At 43.5% G+C, this 23,895-nt stretch overlaps 1 protein-coding gene across 1 annotated transcript in view; it reads right to left on the bottom strand.

Annotated features, from left to right (window-relative positions):
• Positions 1 to 7,676: 7,676 nt before the first annotated feature.
• ADGRG7 (adhesion G protein-coupled receptor G7) overlaps positions 7,677 to 23,895 on the bottom strand; it is a 43,292-nt gene continuing 27,073 nt past the window's right edge. The window contains exons 9-16 of the mRNA XM_075263067.1: positions 23,725 to 23,879; positions 21,527 to 21,709; positions 16,798 to 16,907; positions 14,511 to 14,842; positions 11,782 to 11,857; positions 10,217 to 10,375; positions 8,537 to 8,696; positions 7,677 to 7,889 (exon numbers count right to left, since the gene is read on the bottom strand). Coding sequence (XP_075119168.1) covers positions 7,677 to 7,889; positions 8,537 to 8,696; positions 10,217 to 10,375; positions 11,782 to 11,857; positions 14,511 to 14,842; positions 16,798 to 16,907; positions 21,527 to 21,709; positions 23,725 to 23,879 — 1,388 coding nt within the window. The remainder of the gene's footprint in view (positions 7,890 to 8,536; positions 8,697 to 10,216; positions 10,376 to 11,781; positions 11,858 to 14,510; positions 14,843 to 16,797; positions 16,908 to 21,526; positions 21,710 to 23,724; positions 23,880 to 23,895) is intronic.

Genomic DNA, 23,895 nt, shown 5'->3' with positions numbered 1-23,895 from the left:
ACATATAAAAGAACAAATAGATAGTACGCTGCAGAACAACCTTGATGAAATAGCAGGTGACGACAATTGGTGCGTGACTCACTGCTTGTCTATAAGACCTAAAATCAAACAGAGAAAAGAGGTCTGTTGTGAGGCTCCACTTCAATAGAAACCTGGAAGGTGAAGAAGCCATGAAAGTAAACAGCGCAAAGAACAGTAACATCACCGCTCCGATGGGAATTGTCCCTAGACGTTGCTCACAACAGGTTGTATGACCTGGATTTAGTCTCTGTGTGTAGACACCATTCATGTAGTGCAAAATGCTAGAACTTATCAAAGAGAACTTTTATATATTACAACATGTAATAGACTAAGCCTGCACCGAAGATTGTCAGTATGAAGAGACAATGCAACGTCAGAAAATATACAACTACATACCATTTACTACAGACAAGGGAATAGAGCAGAGCTGCAATACCGGACACAGCCATGAACAGGAGTGGCGCTGTTTCTGTAAAATTAATAATAAACATTCTCCTTTCAATCTTATGAAACTCCTTCAAATAATAGTGTCCCAGATATCTCCATTGAGACTTTATTGAACTGACCAAAATGGAGAGCCACGAAGAACAGGGCACCAGAGTCACAGTAGATGATAAAATTTTTTTAGGGATTTCCTGGGGTTTAATATGGTTGGTGATCCTAGTCTATATGAGCTGCTATCAAGTAGACTTCTTAGATCCCATACACATGACCGTGCGCAGGATCCAGGTCAGTGGATACAAAACGGACGGTGCGATGGTTGATAGCCATGTGATTTTTCACTGACTCATACACTTGAATAAAAATTGTAAAGAGTGTGTTCTTGTGTTAATATTACTACTATTATTATTAATAATAATATTATTTTTCGTCTACTTCTAGGTGGGAAATAAAGTTTACAATGACATTAATGTTACATAATGTTAGCCAGCTGGTAATGCTAAAGGTTCATGTTTTTATACTGCCATCTACTGGTCACTGTGTAGTAAGGCAGGATTTACATGTGAGCGCTAGGCAATTATTTCTCATGACCTGTACATAAAGATAACCAGCTAATATTACTGAAATATATCATGAGATGTATATACACAATGGGACAGATATGACACACATGCAGATGGAGCCCCCGTATCCGTCTGCGTTCACCCCAATGTATAAAACAGAGCAGAGGCTTTTTCCATCATGTTTTTTAATTTTGTGACAGAAGAAAAAGTCCTGCATGTACAAAAGTAAACTAACATGAGGGAAGAATTCGTCCATCATCTTGTTTACATACAGTCAATGGGAATGGACACAGACAGAAGCGACGCCATCCGGGTCCATTACCCTACTACCATTATAGTCCGTTGCTGTCATCCTATGATGGGTGACAGCTATGGAGTGTTCTAACTGTAGTGTGATGCTTGTGGGAGTATGGTGGATACTATTATGTGACGGAGATTCAAGATGACTGCACATAACACTTAAAGGGGTATTCCCATGTACATAATCATATCTATATTTGTAGATAATTAAAAGTTAAACATTTTTGCAAATATAAGTAATTAAAAATTCTGCAGAGTTTTAAAGATTTTCTCTAACTTTCTTAGTGGTGACAGTCTGTTATCTGGATCAGTTGCCAATGGATACGACCACTAATTATCATACCTCCCAACTTTTGAAGAACCGAAAGAGGGATAAAATGTACGGCGCGCGCTCTGCACGCCGCGGCAAATTTAGCCCCGCCCACTTTCATATACACCCTTCATCTGCACCCAGTTTCATGTCCCCCCTCCATCTCTGCCCCCAGTTTCATGTCCCCCATCTCTGCCCCCAGTTTCATGCCCCCCCTCCATCTCTGCCCCCAGATTCATGTCCCTCCATCTCTACCCCCAGTTTCATGTCCCCTCCATCTCTGCCCCCTGATTCATGTCCCCCCATCTCTGCCCCCAGATTCATGTCCCCTCCATCTCTGCCCCCAGATTCATGTCCCCTCCATCTCTGCCCCCAGATTCATGTCCCCTCCATCTCTGCCCCCAGATTCATGTCCCCTCCATCTCTGCCCCCAGTTTCATGTCCCCTCCATCTCTGCCCCCTGATTCATGTCCCCTCCATCTCTGCCCCCAGATTCATGTCCCCCCATCTCTGCCCCCAGATTCATGTCCCCTCCATCTCTGCCCCCAGATTCATGTCCCCCCATCTCTGCCCCCAGATTCATGTCCCCTCCATCTCTGCCCCCAGTTTCATGTCCCCTCCATCTCTGCCCCTGATTCATGTCCCCCCATCTCTGCCCCCAGATTCATGTCCCCTCCATCTCTGCCCCCAGATTCATGTCCCCCCATCTCTGCCCCCAGATTCATGTCCCCTCCATCTCTGCCCCCAGATTCATGTCCCCTCCATCTCTGCCCCCAGATTCATGTCCCCTCCATCTCTGCCCCCAGATTCATGTCCCCTCCATCTCTGCCCCCATATTCATGTCCTCTCCATCTCTGCCCCCAGATTCATGTCTCCACATCTCTGCCCCAGATTCATGTCCCTCCATCTCTGCCCCCAGTTTCATGTCCCCCCATCTCTGCCCCCAGATTCATGTCCTCTCCATCTCTGCCCCCAGGTTCATGTCTCCACATCTGTGCCCCCAGATTCATGTCCCCCCATCTCTGCCCCCAGATTCATGTCCCCCATCTCTGCCCCCAGATTCATGTCCTCTCCATCTCTGCCCCCAGATTCATGTCCCCCCATCTCTGCCCCCAGATTCATGTCCTCTCCATCTCTGCCCCCAGATTCATGTCCCTCCATCTCTGCCCCCAAATTCATGTCCCCCCATCTCTGCCCCCAGATTCATGTCCTCTCCATCTCTTCCCCCAGATTCATGTCCTCTCCATCTCTGCCCCCAGATTCATGTCCTCTCCATCTCTGCCCCCAGATTCATGTCCTCTCCATCTCTTCCCCCAGACTCATGTCCCCACATCTCTGCCCCCAGTGCCATGCCGTCCTCTCCTTCATCTGCCCCCAGTTTCACGTTCCATCTCAGTGTACACATTACACTTACCTTCTCCTCATTCCCCCGCGGCACTCTGCTCGCCTCTCTCTCTCACTGGCACACAGTTGTAGACGCGATGTGACGTCATCACATCGCGTCTACACAGCCAGTAGGCGGCGTGCAGTGGCGAAGCGAGGAGCTGAACTGTTACAGCTCCTTGCTTCAGCCGCATATGTGTTCAACTCAGATCTGTGTCCTCTGAAATCAGGACATACCTCCCTCCAACCGGGACCGCGGGACACGTCACCGGAATCGTGAATGTCCCACGGAAATCGGGACGGTTGGGAGGTATGCTAATGCAGAAACTTATCTGCACAAACAACTCTTCCTGCAGTCCGTCTTGTCTTCTAAAGACAGAGTGAGCCCCTTAGTTGCCGGCACTTTACAGAGATTCTGTTGGAGGAAATAACTCAAAATAATTTTTTAATAAAATAATTCGCTATTAAGCCCATTACTTATTAGTCGAGAACAAGATGCTGTCTCAAAGTACAGAGACCACGTGAAGTAAACTTTTCCTTTAACAAATCTTATTCACATTTATGTAACATCTTGACTGTGCAAAAACAAATGTCCCATAATGCTACAGCCCATCTTATAGTCACCTGCGCTGCTCCAGAAGACTCTACTTCTACTTTCTCATGTCCTGTCTGTTTAATATGCCGCACTGTCTCACAATTGTTGTCGAAGCGTTCGGGCAGTAGCATTCTGCATTGTTGAGGTTACCACACCCAGAGCGACTGCCAGATATCATCATGTACTAAGTACCTGCAAGGCTGGATTTCTTGCTGGGATAAACTCATACAAGCATGAAGGTTACAGGCTGACCTAAATTGCCTACACAGTGCAGGCAACGCAAACCTTAGGCACATCAAGGCTATTGTCAGGGAGAAGTGATTTCTCATACAAGAGACAGAGACTAGGAATTGTAAATGTGGCATCCGGAAATCGCTGCTAATACAGATTTAGCATTTTAGAGCTAGTAAGATTTTTAGTCATACTTGACAAAAAAATTGGAGACCTCTCACAGTCCTGGAAGAACAGACATGGCTAGAAGTCAGTTTATATGTAAAGACGGCACTTGATGTGAAGTCTTGGGCCAGCACAGGTCATAAATAAGGGTTGGGCCCCACCTATTCAGGGCTTGACCCCGCGAATTCGGAACTTGCCCCGTTGCCATGCTGCGCACCATTCTTCCAGGGACCACCTTTAATTCTGGCAGAGGTGGACAACAACCCCCAGCTGCATTGGCAACCATTTACTGTTTTATAGAATCCATTCATCTTAGAGTTCTCATGGGCAGTTGGGGTGGTAAACTAAGTAATTGCCCAAGGCTCCTGATTCCTAGGGGCATATAGGCATTGTATAGTGGTAGTATATGGAGATAAATGACATTGTTACATGAGCACTACATGGTAGTCATTTTTGGATATTTTAGGGACGTATTAATGGCATCACTGTATGGATCTTATTTGAGGTAAGGGCACAAACATTAAGAGAAATACATACTGTATGTATCTGTGGTACATTTCATTATATACACATATATATTATGAATTACAAAAACAGCTACATGAAAAAACTGACGCATGGGCCTTATTTTAGTTGTTGCAGTGGTTCCCATTTTCTATAAGATCAGCCAGAATGTTACTTATACCATGGATGTCACTTCGGTTGTGGAGCCCTACGGAGGACAGAAGGTCACTTGAAGTTCCTGGGCCCCAACAAAATAATCATTGATAGGTCCCAACAAACCACGTCTTTTATACAACTGACACTTCCAAGTATTAGGAACTTTTGGGCCGCCACAGGTTCCTAGGCCTGGATTAGAGCCAAAGCCAAGAATGTACATGCAAAGTGGATGGGTTTCTGGCTAATCTCATCAACGCAGAAAAAAATCTACATCAGAAAAGCTGCGTTTTCAAAAACTCCTGCATTTTTAAAATTACAGCTTGTCAAGTATACCTGCGGAAATTCTGGTGTGAGGCTATAGCCCCACGGGCCGTAATCACAGCGCTAAAGCGGTTCTTTCCGCAGCGCTTTCAACAGAAAGTTCGCTGAGTTTTCCTCTGCGGACTTTCTGTTACAATTATATCTATGAGAAAGCCGCTAGCGTTTCCGTAGATATAATTGACATGCTGTGATTTGCAAAGCTGCAACGGCTTTGCAAATCGCAGCGTGTCCGCACTGCGATTTCTTACGCAAAGTGGGTATGGGATTCGTATGAATCCCATCCTCTTTGCTTGCACTGTAAAACTGTAAAAAAATTTCCCGTAGCGTCTCCACTGCGGGCAAATCGCGGCATTTACGTCCCGTGGGGCCCAGCCTAATAGGGGCCTTAGCCCAAAACAGTATTTCTGATGTTGTTTTGTAGCTTTATTTTTTAGGGCATTCACCATGCTGGATAACCTGCTATTTTTACAAGTTTCTACACATGCAGAAATACTAAACATGTATTTTTTTCATTTCATTATTTGTTCACATAATAAGGAATATGGACATGCTTAATCTTTTTTTTACATTTTATTTTTTTTAGTCCCAATTACAGGACTAGATCATGGGATCTTGTGATCCCTGGTAGGTTATACTGCAGCACGAACATACTGCGTTGTATTGTGACTGTGAACATGTGGCTCACAGCCAGCCAATCGGGTTCTGCCTCTAGTAGGACCTGATGAAGAAGTAAAGATGATGGACCCTGGAGCCTTGTTCAAGATGCAGGGTGCCATAGCAGAATCACCGTAATGGGGAGCAGATAAAGGGGGGGCACAGTAGTAAACATCCACTTTGAGCTATGGCACAGAGCGGTAAGGGGCTACAACAACATGGTGTTAATAAGTAGATGCTTATTTACCCAAATCTTTCTCCCACCAATCTATTTCACATGTATAGAATACGTATGTTTCCCTCTGTAGCTGGACTCCATTGCTAATACTACTACTGGGCAGCCTTGTCAGTATGAATAATGGCTGTCATAAAATGCAGAATGAACAGCAGATGTTCAAGCGTGAAAACCTTATCTGAGCTAAAACACCAAGGATCCATTTTCTAAGGATGTGTTTGTTCTTGGGAAATGACTAAAAGTTGTGTCCTGATATAACATGTTGTTTTCAAGTCTTATAAGTTGTACATAACACATGCAACACGCGATGACTACCCAGTCACAACAATTAGTTGACTATTAGCACATATTAGCCTCAGTATGGTGGGCCGCTGATTCTGTATATATAATACTGGAAAATTCTTCCAGCGTACCAAGTATAACAAACATGACACTGATAACTTGCTGCAGCCTAATATCTTATCACAGAACACAACAAAAGGCTTTTGAAAAAGTAATATTCAAGTAACATTCTGTGCCACACTATGTATCGACTTATGCTAGGTTCACAGTAGCATTCGGCTTTCCGCTTGGGGACCTAAAAAATGGAAAGCTAACCCATTTATAAAGCGGTTACCCGCTGAAACCCCTGGACCCATAGATTATAATGGGGTCCGCTGAAAAATGTGCATCTTTTTAGTGAATTCTGGAACAAAACCCTGAACAGAATAGAGGAGCAGGTGTGAACCTAGCCTTAATCTGTTAACATGTCAGGAGATATCAGGTTAGTAAACGTACAGCATGTCCTTATGGACCACTGGTTTATGCTAGGTTCACACTAGCGCAGGACTCTCCATCGTATGGGTCCATCAGAGAACACAAACGACGGAGCTGGACCTCTACAACAACGCTTACACAGAGACACCGGCGGACTCCATTGATTATAATTGCGTCTACCGGGTGTAGACTGGAGATGCGAACCCGGACTTAGTTTTACAAAACTGCCTGTCTGCTTTGAGGTTGTCAAAAAAAACTGGAGGGGTAAGCTCACACAGAGGAATTTGGAGCCAATTTTAGACTAATGCCCCATGTAGTGGGCTGTAGCAAAAAAGCGCTATGGGAAAATCTGTGGCAGCAATGCACTGGGGTTTTTTCCAGGTTTCCTCTGTGGACTTTTTGCTTCTGTTATACCTATAGGGAAAACACCGGCATTTTCGTAGGTATAATTAACATGCTGCGATTTACAAAACCATGACAGTTTTGGAAATCGCAGCGTTTCCGCACTGCGTATTTTTTTTTTCACAGTGTGGGGATAGGATTCACTAGAATTCTATCCCGCATACAATGACTGTAAACCGCCGCGTTTTTTCTGTGGCATTTCTACTGTAGGCAAACAGTGACGTTTATGAAATCAGTTCCAAAAACTGACCCAAATAGTCCTCCCATTGTTGTAAGATCAGTAAAACTTGAGCTTGTTGTGGTTTCTGTGCCTGAATCTCAATGGAATCAGTATGTCCACTTAAGCTTTACTGGATAGTATATATATATATATATATATATATATATATATATATATATATACATAATAAAATATAATAGCAATAGGCTTATATATCTGTAGCGAGTTAACGTGTCAGAATCAACGCCGCGTTACATCGTGTGAATGCCCCCTACCCCTGCATGCTAACAACAGAGCAATGTTAGATTTCACACATATGAACACATATACTTGATACAACTTGAGCACACAGCAACAATTATTCCCAATGAAGATAGAAATATTCCGAAATGTATTTGCAATATATAATTTTATTCTTTTTACATTTCATCAGCAAACAGTTCAACATTGGAGTCTGACAAGTTTCTGAATCTTTCGTGGTGTCTTCTAGTGGTCCGTTCTGCCATCCTGGTAACGCGGTATGTCTGAGAATGTATGTATCCCTTGCATGAATTAAACTTGCGAATGACATAAATGACTTTCTTCAAGAATAAGGGAGATCGTAGAGTGTAAAACGCAAAGATTTGAATCCCCTGGGTATAAAAGATGAAATAAGAGCATTACAGACAGTTCAATGACTGTAAAATCTAAGCATAAGCAATAAGTTGAATCCTTACAGAAGCTGTCCCATCGGGGTAACCCCTGTCTATGAGTAGATCTGAGTAAACCGGTTAGTAGTGAACTGGATTTGACCCAAACTTTGCAAAAACCTTTTGTTTCATTTCAAATGAACCGGCTAAAATGGCAGCTGACATGTGAAAGCACAGAAGAAGCACTGACATCAGGCTTCCCCATACTGCAATGACAGGCAACAGCCCAGGTTACTGCTCCCTCGCCTGCGCAATAGAGGTGGATTGCCAGAGCAGCTCCGGGACTATTGCGCGCATTTGCAGAGTCAGAAAAGAGGGAGGAGCTGTCCCGTAGGAGGAAGTCTGAGAAGAAGACAAGTAAGTGTGATGGGGTAGAGGCGGAAGGATATTAGTGACATTCAGTTTCCAGGAACGGGGAAACGGAACATCACCGGATAACCAGAATATGTCCTTGGTGTGGTCATGCGGGTAAATATACATTTTTGATAAATTATGTGATTTAGATAGTAGGCAGGGGAGGGGGGTGTTTAGATTAGTATAGGAATTAGATTTTATCCCAGACAACCCCTTTAAATGGAAATCTCCTTTACCTGAGTCGAGCAGCATAAGCAATATATAAAGCTGAAAACCAGATGAGTATTATCATCAGTCTCTATGAGTGTCAAATAGCCAAATACCCAGGTGACCCCCAGTAGAGACACCACTGAGAATGTGGCCAATATCTTCTTCAAAAAGGACAGTCTTGTTGATCTAAGAACAAAACACAAAAAGTCAAAAACAGTATACAGCTGGAGATTTCCCCATGTATATGTCTGACAGAAGGCTACAAGATATGTTGCTGTGTAGGTATATAGTAGAATACTGTATAAGGTCCTATCAACACATTCATCATTCTGGGAATTTGGCCTAAGAATCCCCTAACTGGGCTGCCCTAAACACACCACATTTATCCCCTTACAGAATCTACTGCCAGGGCGGGTTTTAGGCAAAGCACAGATATGGACAAAATTAAAATCAGGCCTACAAATGGTGATACACTAACAACGCCATCATAGTCATTGAATTAAGAAGGCAGTGCAGCACTTCCAGTGGCAACCCCTACCCCAACAGTAATTACAACCCCCAACAGATTTTTTGCACCCACTCATCAGTTATTATAGCACCTCCTTATAAGTAATAGTCCCTGCTTATAAATAATACATAGTATTGCACCGTTATCAGTAATAGCTCCCTTATAAATAATAGTCCCTGCTTATGAAAAGTACGCTATATCAGTAATAGTCGCCCTTTTAAATAATAGACCCCCTTATCAGTAACAGTCGCTGCTTAAAAGTAATACTGCTCTCTTATAATAGTTTCCTCTTATAAACAAAAGTCCCATTGTCACTAATATCAACCTTATAAATAATAGTTCCCCTCTCATAAATAATAGCCCCCTTAAAAATAATAGCCCACTTAACTATATCCCCCTTAAAAATAGTTCCCCTCTTATAAATAATAGCTCCATCTTATAATAGCTGCCTTATATATAATAGTTTCCCCTTTTTATAGGCCTCTTATAAATAGTTCACCTTAATAATAGCCCCCTGTTTATATAATTTCCCTTTATAATAGCTTGTCCTTATAACATATATATATATATATATATATATATATATATATATATATATGTGTAATTAGTCCCCCCCTTATATTTAACAGTTTCCCCCTTCTATATAATAGCCCACCCTAACATACAATAGTTCCTTCCTTCTAAATAATACCCCACTTGTATGCAATAGTTCCCCCTTATACAGAGTCCACAGGAGGAACTCATTCTAGCGGCGCACCCAACAGCTTCCTGCTAATAGCCCAGGGAACTTCAGGCAGGGATTGCACTCAAGCTAAAATGGAAGCGTTTTATTCTATCCTTACAATAAGCCACAAATATCTGAATGGGGGAGGGGGAAACAGACTCCTCTCACACAGATCAGCTGTACTGGGCGGCTTCCGGCTATACACAACACAAGCCCGGAAGCAGTTGGCTACAGTCTCGGTGTAGTGGTGACCATTGGTACTGCAATTCATATCCATTAACGTCAATAGGATCTGAGCTGTAGTCCCGGCACCGGCCACCACAAAGGGGTTCAAGCTATCTGCTTATGGCCTTGTGTTGTGCATAGTATGTGGCCCCCCCACCGATCAGACATTTATGCCCTATCCTAATGATGAGCCAAATTCCTGGACAAACCCTTTAACCACCCGTACTGACCCTGATATATGCCAGTTACCTTGTTAATTCTGGCCTTCTCTTCCAAATTGTGACCACAACTCCTATAACAGTGCATATATTAAATATAAGGATGAGACCAACGGGCACAAGGAAAGACCATAGCATCGGCTTAGAGATGTCAAACTTATTATTTTTATTTTCGGCAAGAAGCCAACAGCTGTAAGCAAGCAGAAGAAAAGAAATGGTTATTAATACTATCACAATTAGCTTACACAAGTCAGTTCTGTACCACTCCTCTGTTGCTCCTCCTGGAAATATGTGAACAAACTAATACACCTCAGTATTAACATTCCCAATGCCAGAAAAGCTGTTCAAAAACAGCTATTTTATGGGAACTGACACGTCTGGGGAAAGGACATGTCCTCCTGAAAAGTGGCACCAGCTTTTTGGACAAGGTGAGGAAAGGTCTTTTTTTACATATCAGTGACTTGTCGACAGTGCTTGCAGCCAAACATCATCTGAGGGGTCACCGACAGTGACCTTTCCTCATTGTTGGCTTTCTAGCGGTGTATTAAACCGCATGTGCCCCAGATGGTGAAAGTTCCTCTTCAATATCTGATCAGTAATGTCTAATATCTGGCACCCCCACTGATCAGCTGCTTGAAGAGGCCGCAGCATTCCAATAAATGTGGCTGCAGCGCAGTACATCTTATAGTGGCTATGCTTGGTATTACAGCTAAGTCTCATTCAAGTGAATGGATATGAGCTGGCCATGTGACCAATGAATGAGACGTCTCTGGTGGAAGAGAAAGCATTGATCACTGGGGCACCCGGACCATTGATCAGCAGGGGTGATGGATTTTGGACCCCCACAATCAGATATTGTAAGGATAGGGCATCAGTATTCATGTCCTGGAAACCCCTTTAATCGATAGTTTGACCCCTAGGACAGCTCGGCAATGTCTGCTGCCATGTATTGCAAATATTATATGGTACTGTACATGCCCATTAATCTTCCATGAACTCCCCTCTATAGGAAAAGAAAGCTACTAAAAATAAGAGCACTATATACATTCAGATGTAGCGGAGTCAAGTAAATGTTCGCCTCTGCTTTGGAGACTCTGTGGCAGATTCCACCAAAAATTGGTGGAGGAAAAAGACCGATACAGAAGACAGCAAAAAACAATGAAAAGTTACTGAAGAATATTTTGTGGTCTCTGTGATAAGATATCTTGCTGCAGAACTTTAACCAATTGCAGAAATTCAGGTTAAGGGAGCGTTCACACTACCGTCGGTAGAGGGTTTTTCTGTCCGCTTGAGAAGTCGGACATCTTCTCTTGCGGACAGGGAAGGACGGGCACGGAGTGCAAAAGAACGCACCCGATGCCCATTCAAGTGAATGACAGGTGTCACGGACACATCTAGTGTCCGCTCCTAGTGTCCGTGACAGATTTTGAGCGGACGCTAGGAGCGGACACTACATGTCGGACACCGACGGTAGTGTGAACGCCCCCTTACTCTGCTACATCTGTAGGTCATGAAATTGATTTCACAATATTGAAATTCTGCAAAGGTAAAATATTTAGCATTATTAATTATTATTATTATTATTATTATACTTACAATTCCTTTCGGTTATAGTTGTTTTCGTTTGGATATGTTGCTGCAATTGTTATGGTGACGATGACTGCCGGCAGCCCTGAGGACACAGAAAATGAAAGGGAATTTCATTGAATTGTATTCGTCAGTATGGACAGTGGCAACATCTTTGTGATAACTAGGGTTGAGCCGATCCTGACTTTTCAGGATCGATTTTAAAATCCGATTTCCGATCATTTTTCATTCGAACCCGATCTCGATCCCAATTCCGATCCCAATGCAAGTCAATGGGATTTTTTTATTAATCGGAGATCAGATTTTAAAAGCAATCCTATTCACTATACAGCATGGAATCTAACAATTGTTAGAATCCACGCTGTGTAGTGAATCACTAAGTGGCCAGAGGATTTTTTTTTAATCCTCTTTCTACTTAGTCCCCCCTGGTGTCCACTTACCTCCAGAGATGACTGCTCCGCTGCTCTTCGCCTCGCTGCCGCTCCAGCTGCTGTCTTCTTCTCCCTTCGCTGCCCCCTCCCTGCCAGGTTAGGAGAGTGTGGGCGGGTTAGGAGAGTGTGGGCGGGTACTGGGAGGGGAGACATCACGTCTCCCTGCCCTGTCCCCGCCCACACTCTCCTAACCCGCCCGCACTCTCCGAACTTGGCAGGGAGGCGGCAGCGAGGCGAAGAAGACTGCAGCTGGAGCGGCAGCAAGGCGAAGAGCAGCGGAGCAGCCATCTCTGGAGGTAAGTAGCTACTAGAGATGCTACTTTAGTCTCCCATTAGAATGAATGGAGGCAGCTGGCGCGCAGGGGGTTAAGGCTGTGTGCCGGCTGCTTCCATTCATTCCTATGGAACCGCAGCGAAGCCTTCACACTGAGTATACGCTATATACTCAGTGTGAAGGCATTGTGGGAAATAGTACCGATCTCAATCCCACCTAAAAAGATCGTGTTCGGAATTCCGATCGCGATCGTGAAATGTTCTCGATCGCCGATCGTAATCCGATTTTTTCCGCACACGATCGCTCAACCCTAGTGATAACCCAATCTAACCTAATATCTTTAGGGTAGGTCATCAATATCTGATTTTCAGCATCAGTTCAGTTGATATTTGCACAATGTACAACGGCGGATGGTTCCATACAGTGTGTAGTGGCTTTGACATGCTAGTGCTGCCCTGCTCCCATGGGACCTGAACAGGAGCTATGGTGCAATAGCACAAAACAGCCATTACATGGTCATCAATGTGACACTGATGACTGTGCAACTCACAACACCCCTCTCGATTAATTCACTGAAAAGAGTAAAATATAACTTTTATTAATCGTTTAAAATATCACCCAAGTGCTCTTTGTGAAGACATAAAATTCAAACCACAGGGTATTGGATAATATGGGCATAGATTGATACTTTGTTTGCCCTACTTTGTATCCACTCCCTTGGTGTCAATTTCCCATAACACCTGTTGATAGCTCAGGTCCAAACTATTGATGCTTATATAAGTTTGATACATATGGGTAACATGTAACTATTTACTGCAGTGGGTGGCAGAGTTGCCGTCTATAACCAACAACCCCGCAGCTTCCATTATAGGTGTATTAGAATAATATCCCCACTGGAGTTGTCACAATTAGCTCCCAACTACTCTATGTTGGAGATAAATAAACCATGTGACCATCAATAGTTAAGCTAGTAAGATCGATTCTTTACTCGCTAGCTAAATGAAACAAGGCGCAGTGGCCATCTATTGCTATCGGTCCATTTTAGACCAGGGCTCTCCTCAACGCGTTTCACTAACGGCCCTTCTTAGATCATCAGGAGGAAATTATGAGAAGGTAATTTCTAATGATAGTCATGCAGTGAAAACTGCAGTTTACCGCGTCCTTGATGGTAGGACGCGGTGTCGGATGTGCTGCCAATCGGACAGATCTATGAGAAGTCTGTAGGGCTCAGTGCCCCAAACATATGATAGAAGGGAGTGCTGAGAGTTGTACCCCCACTAATCTCATATTGATTTCCTATTATATTGATAAGCTATCAATATTATGATCCTGAACCTCCCCTTTAAGATTTGGTCTCTTGATTGCAAGTCTAGGGAATGTATGTTTCATATATCTCATCCAAAGGCATGGAATTTATCTGTAAAGATTTATAGCCAAACCCAATCCATATAGAAGATGTTCTTATTTGCAAAAAAACATGAACAAATTGTAAGAAGGTGACAGACAGAGTGCTGGAATCATGGTATATCTCCCCCAGGTTTCTGACCTATGTGTGGTGTCCAGGGCAGGTGTTGAATAGGCCTCAGCTCCAGGTGTGAGTCCTGATGCTTTTTATTGGGCCATGAAAGGCTGCAGAACCTGCACTTCAGGGCAGATCCTGGGAGCGAGAGGAGGTGTCAGGGTCTGTCCTGGAATACTGAGTCTGGTGAGACCATATTGTGCTATTTGTGTTCATGTGTGTGGTTGTCAGTAAGCCACACGTATAATTAGCTTCATACTGTTTAGTTAGTACTCGGACGAGCAGGATTTTGATTGAAATTTTTTGCCTGAAGTTAAGGCTGTATTTTATTTGGCTCCTTTTGTGCCTGAAGTGAAGGTTTATTTATTTTGCTGTTTTTCTAAATAAACCTGTTTGCACCAGATTTTGTGTCCCTATCTCTGATTGGTTGGGTCCGCACCATTGCTGTTACCCAGCTACCTTCCCCATAAAATAAAAGTGATACAGAACACAGAAACATATAGCAATTATTTACCCCATCCTGTTATAAGCGCAATTTTCATAAAGTGCCGCGGCAAAAAATGAGAGGCAGAAATAATTCGGTAATAAAACTCGGCTCCCAGGAGTCCCATGAGTACGAATGTAGCCAGAAGGAAGTAGTGCTGAAGAGCAGCCAGCCCGGTGCACAGTCCATCATACATTATCACCAGGTCACTCCAAAATACCGTGTTTTCTGTTTCATTGTAGTCTGGTTCTGCTGTCACTACGGTGTATTTTGACATCTCCATTGCAGTAATGAAGACAATGTAGAAGATCAGCAAAGATAAGCAGAAACTTATCAGAATCCATGAAACTGGCTTTTTATTTCTGAAAATACAAAAAGTGGCGAATAGAAACTGTAAATGTGTAATATATAGAAGTCTATAGAAGAGGAGGAGTGAGACAGACACGCCAGGTAGCTGCTGCTACTTAGTAAGTGTTCTGTTGTCTTTCCCCAGCAACACTGCTCATTACTGTTGTATAACATCCTCCATGCTGCTTCCTCTGTATGTGAGAAAGACAGAGTTAGAGGAGCAGGATCTCCTGTTCTATGTATGCAGTATATGAGAGACATAATAGTAGCTAGTCTCTTCTTGCTCTAGAGCTGAGTGCAGGGAAAACTGACAATTAGAGAAGGATCCTGGAGGGGGCAAACCATGGTAAATGCAAGATACAAGTCATATAATGTTATTCCTTATACATACAAACACATGGCAGCTTTTTCGTAAAGTCACCTAGTGAAAGGGGATCCTGTGGATGTGAACAACTGGTTAACAAGTGGGGCAGGTCAGGAAGGCCCGATACATTTATTATAACTCACAAATAGGGTTGAGCCGATCTTGACTTTTCAGGATCGATTTTAAAATCCGATTTCCGATAATTTTTCATTCGAACCCGATCTCGATCCCAATTCCGATCCCAATGCAAGTCTATGGGATTTTTTTATTAATCGGAGATTGGATTTTAAAAGCAATCCTATTCACTATACAGCATGGAATCTAACAATTGTTAGAATCCACGCTGTGTAGTGAATCACTAAAGTAGCCAGAGGATTTTTTTTTAATCCTCTGGCTACTTAGTCCCCCCTGGTGTCCACTTACCTGCAGAGATGGCTGCTCCGGTGCCCGGTGCCTTCCTTCTTCTTTGCCTCGCTGCTGCTCCTCGCTGCTCTTCTCCCTTCGCTGCCCCCTCCCTGCCGGGTTAGGAGAGTGTGGGTGGGTTAGGAGTGTGTGGGCGGGTACTGGGAGGGGAGACGTCACATCTCCCCACCCTGTACCAGCCCACACTCTCCTAAGCCACAAGCCCCGCCTACCTAGCGCTTTAAACACTAACCTGGGAGGCAGGGCAGCGAGGCAAGAAGAAGGAGGGCACCGGAGCAGTCATGTCTAGAGGTAAGTAGCTGCTAGAGATGTTTAGTTTAGCCTCCCATTCGAATGAATGGAGGCAGCCGGCGCACAGGGGGTTAAGGCTGTGTGCCGGCTGCTTCCATTCATTCCTATGGAACTGCAGTGGAGCCTTCACACTGAGTATACAGCGTATACTCAGTGTGAAGGCTAAGCAAAGCATTGTGAGAAAAGATCACCGCTCTCGATCCCACATAAAAAGATTGTGTTCGGAATTCCGATCACGATCGTGAAATTTTCTCGATCGCCGATAGGAATCCGATCTTTTCCGAACACGATCGCTCAACCCTACTCACAACACTTCTCTGGCATGAGCTATACAAGAATTCCACACTAGCGCCTGACTAGTGTAGATTTCCCCTCTGGTGCATTAGTGTGCATCTTTATAAAGATTGGCGTATAAAACCCCCCTGTTATTTTTACAACCATACCCTGACTTTTATTTTGGAATAGAATGTGAGTACCCAATAAAAGTGATCCTATTTTAAGAAGCGCGGAATCCTCTCATCCTTGGAGACTTGCTCCTATTCCTTTCTTTTATTTTTGGACGGGGTTACAATACTGACTTTTGCTATGGAGCCCCATGATTTCTATGTATTCCCCTGCGATAAATCCTTTAGTTGGCAACATTTCAAGCTGGTGGACATGGAATAATTGTTTGGTGAAATGTTTTATTGGCATATCCAAGAGACGCTGTATATGCCACAATGCATTACAAAAGTTCTACATACTACTACCACATGGGTGTCCCTAATAAAGTGGCCATTCAATGCTTGTTGTGTTACGATGAGATATTAGTTTGAGGTGACCTCCATCTTCTCTTCACTGAATTTAAAAACTTAAAAAAACCTTTTGGATAAGAGTTTTTGTACAACTTACCTGGCATAAAATAAGAATATAACAGTAACAGTTAATCCAGTCACAGACAGTGCACAGCCAATCGTTGACACAATGTCCAAGGAAACAAAATCGATGTTTTCTTTGAATTTCTAAAAGTACAAAAACACAAGTATTTCATGAAATATCAATAGCAATAATTGTTTGTTTGTTTTTTTTGTGCTGCAACCAATGACTATAATGCAGGGGATCACTGAAAAAGAAACCATCCAACCCAATGCCAACTCTAGCTCTTATTTAGAGATGAGCGAACACTAAAAGGTCCGAGGTTCGAAATCCGATTCACACACTGTTTGGCTAATCGAACGGATTTCAAACCCCATTATAGTCTGTGGGGGGGAAATGCTCGTTTCAGGGGTAGGCAAAATTCGATAAAATTATACTTACCAAGTCCACGAGTGACGGTCGGGCTGGATTCCCCTTGAAGTCTTCTCCAGGCGCAGCGCCCCCGCGGCGTCTTCCGGCTGGAATTCACTCTGCCTAGGCATCGGGGCCTAGGCAGAGCCGACTGCGCATGCGCAGTCGGCTCTGCCCGGCCCGACACCTGAGCAGAACCAACTGCGCATGCGAGGGCATGCCCGCGCATGCGCAGTCGGCTCTGCCTAGGCTGGATGCCTAGGCAGAGTGAATTCCAGCCGGAAGATGCCGCGGGGACGCTGCACGGAGAAGACTTCTAAAGGTAAGAGAAGAACCAGCGTTGATTGGCAGAATGTATAGCATTCTGCCAATCAACGCTGGTTCTGCATTGAACCTTAAACTTCGAACAGCTAGTAGTGTTCGATCGAGTACGAGTATCTCGAATACCGTAGTATTCGAACACCTACTCGATCGAACACTACTCGCTCATCTCTACTCTTATGTTCTATGTATACATGGTTTTTTAACACCTATCCAATCTTTTAATTTGCATGAAGAACTGCAGCATCCCAGTAGACATTGCTTTAGTAAACACATTGCACTATATTTTACTGTTTTACCTGCAATATTGTTTACTGGGCCACATGTACATCGTTCATGCTGTTATTATCTAATAATCCCTTCTATGTGAGATTTTCCACTGAGGTTGGAGAAAAAAAACCTCTTTTTGAAAGTCATGGTCCAGCCCAACCAATGGTCGGCTGGGTAATGGGAGGAAGCTCAGAGTTTTCATGTGTATCATCACTTAGCATCCTAGCCATGCAGAAATATACTGAGTTCTGCCTAGCAAGAGGGAAAGATACAGCCTTGGCCCAAGTGTGTTGCTGCAGTCCTGGGATAGGGAAGATATATACTGCCAGCCTTGAGAGAGGAACTGAGAGAAAAAGAAGTGCCATTTTGGAGAGAGTCTGAGGTTATTCTGAACTTTAGAGGAATAACATTGTTTCACACACGATAGACCCAGCACTTGTTATATTGTAACATCTCTGCCTGTTCGGGTCACTGCGCCACCCTCTGCTCACATGCAGCGGTGCAGGAGGCGTGTGCAATTTGATAATTTGCTTAGAGTTTTTAGTTGCACTGTGTGAACACGGCTCTAGTTCTGCAATTGAATTTGCACCACACCTGTCTTCTGCCCTTGTTGCCTCTGTCCATTAAGTGTTTAATTTTTGCCTTGCCCTGTAATTGACAGCCTGCCTTCCTATCAGGTTCTGGGCGGGTTCTTCCTCCCTATTTAGTCTTGGCTCACATTCACACTGGTGCTTGCTATTGCCTCGTGCTTGCTGGCTTTCTCATGCTGTTTTGTTACTTGTATTCTTAATCCTGTCCTTGGCTTTTCCTATTGATCATTCTTTTGGACTTCGATTTGGCACTGCATTGCTCGACTGTTACCGAACCCTGGCTAGCTGACCTCTCTTTGTTGTTGTTCGTCTTATCTGCGTTTTGTGTATCACTTATACAGGAAGGGAACGTCTTCGAGTTGCTGCCTATTACATAGGATAGGGCCTGGCAATAGGAAGGGACAGTGGGGGGCTTCAGTTTAGGGCTCAGTGTCCCTTGTGCCCCTTCCTCCAGGGTTCTGCAGCAGCTTCTGGGGAATTGTCATCTAGCAATTCCCTAACATGTATATTCTGGGCATCCCTGTTTGCCCAGAGAACTGTCATCTAGCTCATCCCCATCCTACAGCAGAATGCCCATTGAGAATTGTATTGCTACGCTGTCTTGTAACCTGTACTGGTTGCTATTTCATCATCTATGACTCCTAGTATCTTTTCTACCTGCTGTGAGCTTGTATGTGTGCTTTCTTTAAATATATTACTGTATTATCCATGCTGATGTATCACAATGAATTTCCCCATGGTGGGGACTATTAAAGGATTATCTTATTTTATCTCTTATCTAATCTTATCTACAGTGAAGTTAAAACTGTTGCTCACATGAGTCTCTTAAGTCTGTTCCTGCATTTATCACCAGGGGCTCTTCCAACCACCACCAAAGCTCAGTGAGCTGAAGACTACAATGGGGAAACTACCATCATCATCAAGTACCACACAAACCCCTTCAGCACTGTACCAACTCTGGAGGTGGGCTCAAGGAAATGGCTGAGAGTTTTGTCCATCGTAACAAGTGCTATTGCTTCAACTGCTACTCGCTTCCTCCGAACTGCTTCCAATGAGCTACTACAGATCCTGTATCAGCGCACACAGCCTTGACCAATGTTCCTCAGATCTCCTAATATCACATCATAGGGGTCATCACTCTAGTTACACAGCAGAGGGACCATGTTGGGGCATGGCGAGCTTGAGTGCTCCTTTAGCTCTCCACACCCTTGAGTTGAAACAGAACTTAAATATGGATTAAAAGTTCTTTTTCAGAGGATGGAGGCGACTCCCTAATATTATATGAACACCTTTGAAGAACACGAGATATGATCTGAAGTACTGATGTTGGTTGGGGGGGGGGTCAAATTGAGCTGACGGTTCTCTTTACCTATAACCTATGCTGCCATTAAAATTGCATTATGCTGAACTGTTGGCCCCACTTTAATAGTCTTTCATTATTAAATTATTTTTAACAAATATATATTGATAGACTTTCAATAAGAAGAAATGCAAAACAGTGTTGTGGAACCTAGTCTGGGTTTTGGTTGGAATGGGGCATAGGGTGAGAGAGAGTTTGTGACCAATCACTTGGAATCAAGCCTGGAAATAAATTTTCCCACCATAGTACTTAGACTACATTACTATAGGGACTATAAGGGAAAAGTATGTTTTTGTACCATGTTAGCCAGTGGGTATGAAATATAAAAAAACAAAAAACTTGAGAGTCTTCAGTAGTTGATACCTTTTTTAATGGCTAACTAACAATGACGACAGATTACAAGCTTTCGAGGCTCTCAGCCTCTTCCTCAGGTATAATATAAAAACAGTTTCTGAAGAATGCATATATATGTACAAGGAGATACATAAGAGTAGAATGTTAGGTGGGAGGGTGGATGGTCATTGGTACATAAAAGTAAACAATTCATCAGTTCACAAGGTCCTTATCAGCTCAAAGAGTGGTCTTTTATGGCTGCTTTTGATCAGTGATGATTCCTGTAAGACGCCATAAAACTATGTGACAGATTCAACCCCTCCTTGAGTGTGTTGAACTGGGTAATCAGCTTGTACTCATAAATCCTTCTGTCTTCCTTTGATTTGAAGTTTCCCCTTAAAACCAAAGTTTTCATATCATTGGTGATATTATGATCTTGGTTGCAAAAGAGGTTGAATCTGTCACATGGTTTTATGACCTCTTACAGGAATCATCACTGATCAAAAGCAGCCACTCCTTGAGCTGATAAGAGCATTGTGAACTGATGAATTGTTTACTTGTATGCAGCGCCGCACCTCCCATGAGGCGACCTGAAGCGAGCTCTTCAGGCGGCGCAATGCCAGGGTCTCAGAGAGGGCGGCATTTTTGGTTACCTAAGCCAGTCCAGGACAAACTGTCCTGGACTGGCTTAGCATCGAGCGGTGGTTTGGGGAGGCCACTGGAGCAGCGCTGCTCCAGCAGCCTCCTCTCACGCTCAGACAGAGAGCAGGTCGTCTCCGTGCCTGCTCTCTGCCAGCGAACGGTGCTAAGCCCCGCCCCCTGCACTTCGCCACGCCCCCTCCGCTCCGTCTGCCCCCCTCAGCCCCGCCCCCTCCTCCCGGCGGGGGTGGTGGTGGCTTTCTGTAGTTCGCCTCGGGCGGCGAAAGGGGCAGGTTCGCCCCTGCTTGTATGTACCAGTGACCATCCACCCACCCACCTAATATTCTATTTGTATGTGCTTTTTTGTACATACATACGCATCCTTCAGAAATTGTGTAAGTTCACACGGAGTAAAATGGAGTGTATTTTGGAGTGTAATTTTACACGTGTAAAAAATTTACGCGCGTATTTTGGAGCGTTTTTTTTTTTTACACGTGGCGTTTACGGAGCGTTTTTTGGAGCGTTTACAGAAGCGTGTTTTTCTACATGCACAAACGCTCAAAAAAACGCTCCAAAAAACGTGTGTAAATTTTTTACACATGTAAAATTACACTCCAAAATACACTCCATTTTACTCCGTGTGAAATTATCTGTCATCATTATTAATTAGCAATTAAAAAAGGTATGAACTACTGAAGACTCTCAAGTACAGTGACTATACTGACTATGAATAATGACTATACATGTGGGGAATTTATTTTATTTAAATATTTGATATATTACAGGCTCAGATTAAAGAACATCTTGATCTTATCTACAGAAAAGACTAAGGAGAACATACCATTAAAACAGCAAAGTTAGTTGTATGAAGACAAGTGCACCGTAATGGTTTGATGGAAGAAGATGAGGTCTCATTTGACGTCTGGTTTGAAATTCCTTTCTCGCAGCCGGTCGTATTCCAGTCACCGGATTCATAGTCCCAGAAAACACAAGCATACTGAACCAGACTATAGGACTCATTAACCTATATAAAAGAAAGATCAAAAGAAAAGGTTAGGGGGCAGGTTATAGTATAGATCAATGATTTGGAAACTCTATCACCAAGATATGAGCTCTTTGGGTGTTGACATTGAACAATGAGGGTGTTGGCATGGCTCCAAAGTCATAAAGGGCAATGTTGGCATCAGAGGTGTCAATTTAGAAGAAGAAAACCTAACCTATCTATTTACAGAGCTGGGGTGATATGCTGGTTCTGGTAACCCTAACCTATCTATCTGCAGGACTGGATTGATGTGCTGGTTCTGGTGACCCTAACCTATCTATCTGCAGGGCTGGGGTGATATGCTGGGTTCTGGTGACAGACTTCTTTTATCTAGCATTGTAACTTTGCCATTATCATTGCACACATGCCACATATTATTAGTAAGGTCCAATAATTTATTTCTTAAATGATGCCTAGTTTGGAAAACCTATTTTCATAGACTGTATTAGAAAATTTTGAATTAATAGGTGAATTTCCTCTGTTCAGTATCCTAAGGAGCAGAATGAATAGCAGATATAAACAGTGCCCCTCGCTTTGTCCTGTATGGCACAAACCATTTTAATGGACACAGTGTAATCATTCATTTCTCCTGTGAACATCAATAGCTGTCAGGTTTCCCACAGATTATAGTTGATCGTTGGGAGTTCCATCAAGATGATACTTGGTGATCAGGTTGGTCACGGGACTTTACTAAGAAGTAGAAATTCCGCAAAGCAAAGAAACCCTTTAAGAAATTGTGAACTTCAAATAGGGCTGCCTTTGCCGCTAAGAAACTGAGCTTGTCCAATATGAATAGTAGTATAGGGTGCCGTTCCACATGCTTACCACTGGCCCATAAGAAATAAGCACTACACATGTGACAGACTATTAAAACTACCGTGCCTTGTAAAAGTATTCACACCCCTTGAACTTTTCCTATTTTGTCACCTTACAACCGCAAACTTAAATGTATTTTATTGAGTGATAGACAACACAAAGTAGCAAATAATTGTGAAGTGGAAGGAACATGATACAGCTTTACACCAGCTATACTGGCTTTACATATCTAGAGAGTGAGATTTTTGCCCATTCTTCTTTGCAAAATAGCATAGCAAAAAAAACAGATGTTAGGTTGAATAGGGCCATGAGTAGATGGAAAGACCGCATGAGTAGATAGAAGACCCCCACAATATTTGTTTCAATAGAATCTTCATGAGATTTGACAACCCCCCCCCCCATTCCCCCCCATTGGTTGAACCAAAATTGGAATTATTATACTTTAGGGTCTTCTCAGCGTTCTTTGAACCAAAAATCTCTAGGGTCTCCTCAGTGATTATAGCATTGTGATGTTATTAAGGATGGACAATCCGTTTGCAGCTATTATACATTGACTCTAACATTAAAAATAAACACAAAAAAAACAGATTCTTCATGGGTTAATTTTTTTGGTGTCCTGTTAAAGAGGACCTTTCACCATTTTGCCCACAGGCAGTTCTATATACTGCCAGAAAGCTGACAGTGCGCTGAATTCAGCGCACTGTCGGCTTTCCCGATCTGTGCCCGGTGTGAAGAGCTTACGGTCCGGTACTGTAGCTCTTCTATGGTCAGAAGGGCGTTTCTGACACTCAGTCAGAGACGTCCTTCTTCACAGCACAGCCAATCGCACTGTGCTGTGAGAGGCGGGAGGAACGCCCCCCTCCCTCTGCTCGCAGTACTCGTCCATAGACGAGCATTATCAGGGAGGGAGGGGGCGTTCCTCCTGGCTCTCACAGCACAGCGCGATTGGCTGTGCTGTGAAGAAGGACGTCTCTGACTGAGTGTCAGAAACGCCCTTCTGACCATAGAAGAGCTACGGTACCGGACCGTAAGCTCTTCACACCGGGCCCACATCAGGAAAGCCGACAGTGTGCTGAACTCAGCGCACTGTCAGCTTTCCGGAAGTATATAGAACTGCCTGTGGGCAAAATGGTGAAAGGTCCTCTTTAATGTGAGGTAGAATCTAGTATCAGAAAACGTACCTGCTGGTTGAAGCTGAATTCTACATTAACACTCACTCCAGAACTACTGGCAGAAATGACTTTCTTTCGGAACCCCGTTTTTTGTTTATGTTTCGAAGAAAATAAATTATCATTCTGATACAGGATAAATCCAATCGTGCTACTATTACTGACTTCTGCAGAAGGAAGAAG

Source organism: Leptodactylus fuscus, chromosome 2 (genome assembly GCF_031893055.1).
Source record: "Leptodactylus fuscus isolate aLepFus1 chromosome 2, aLepFus1.hap2, whole genome shotgun sequence".
NCBI classification, from domain to species: domain Eukaryota; kingdom Metazoa; phylum Chordata; class Amphibia; order Anura; family Leptodactylidae; genus Leptodactylus; species Leptodactylus fuscus.
Note: the sequence above shows the minus strand (reverse complement) of the source record. Positions and strands in the feature narration are given on the sequence as shown.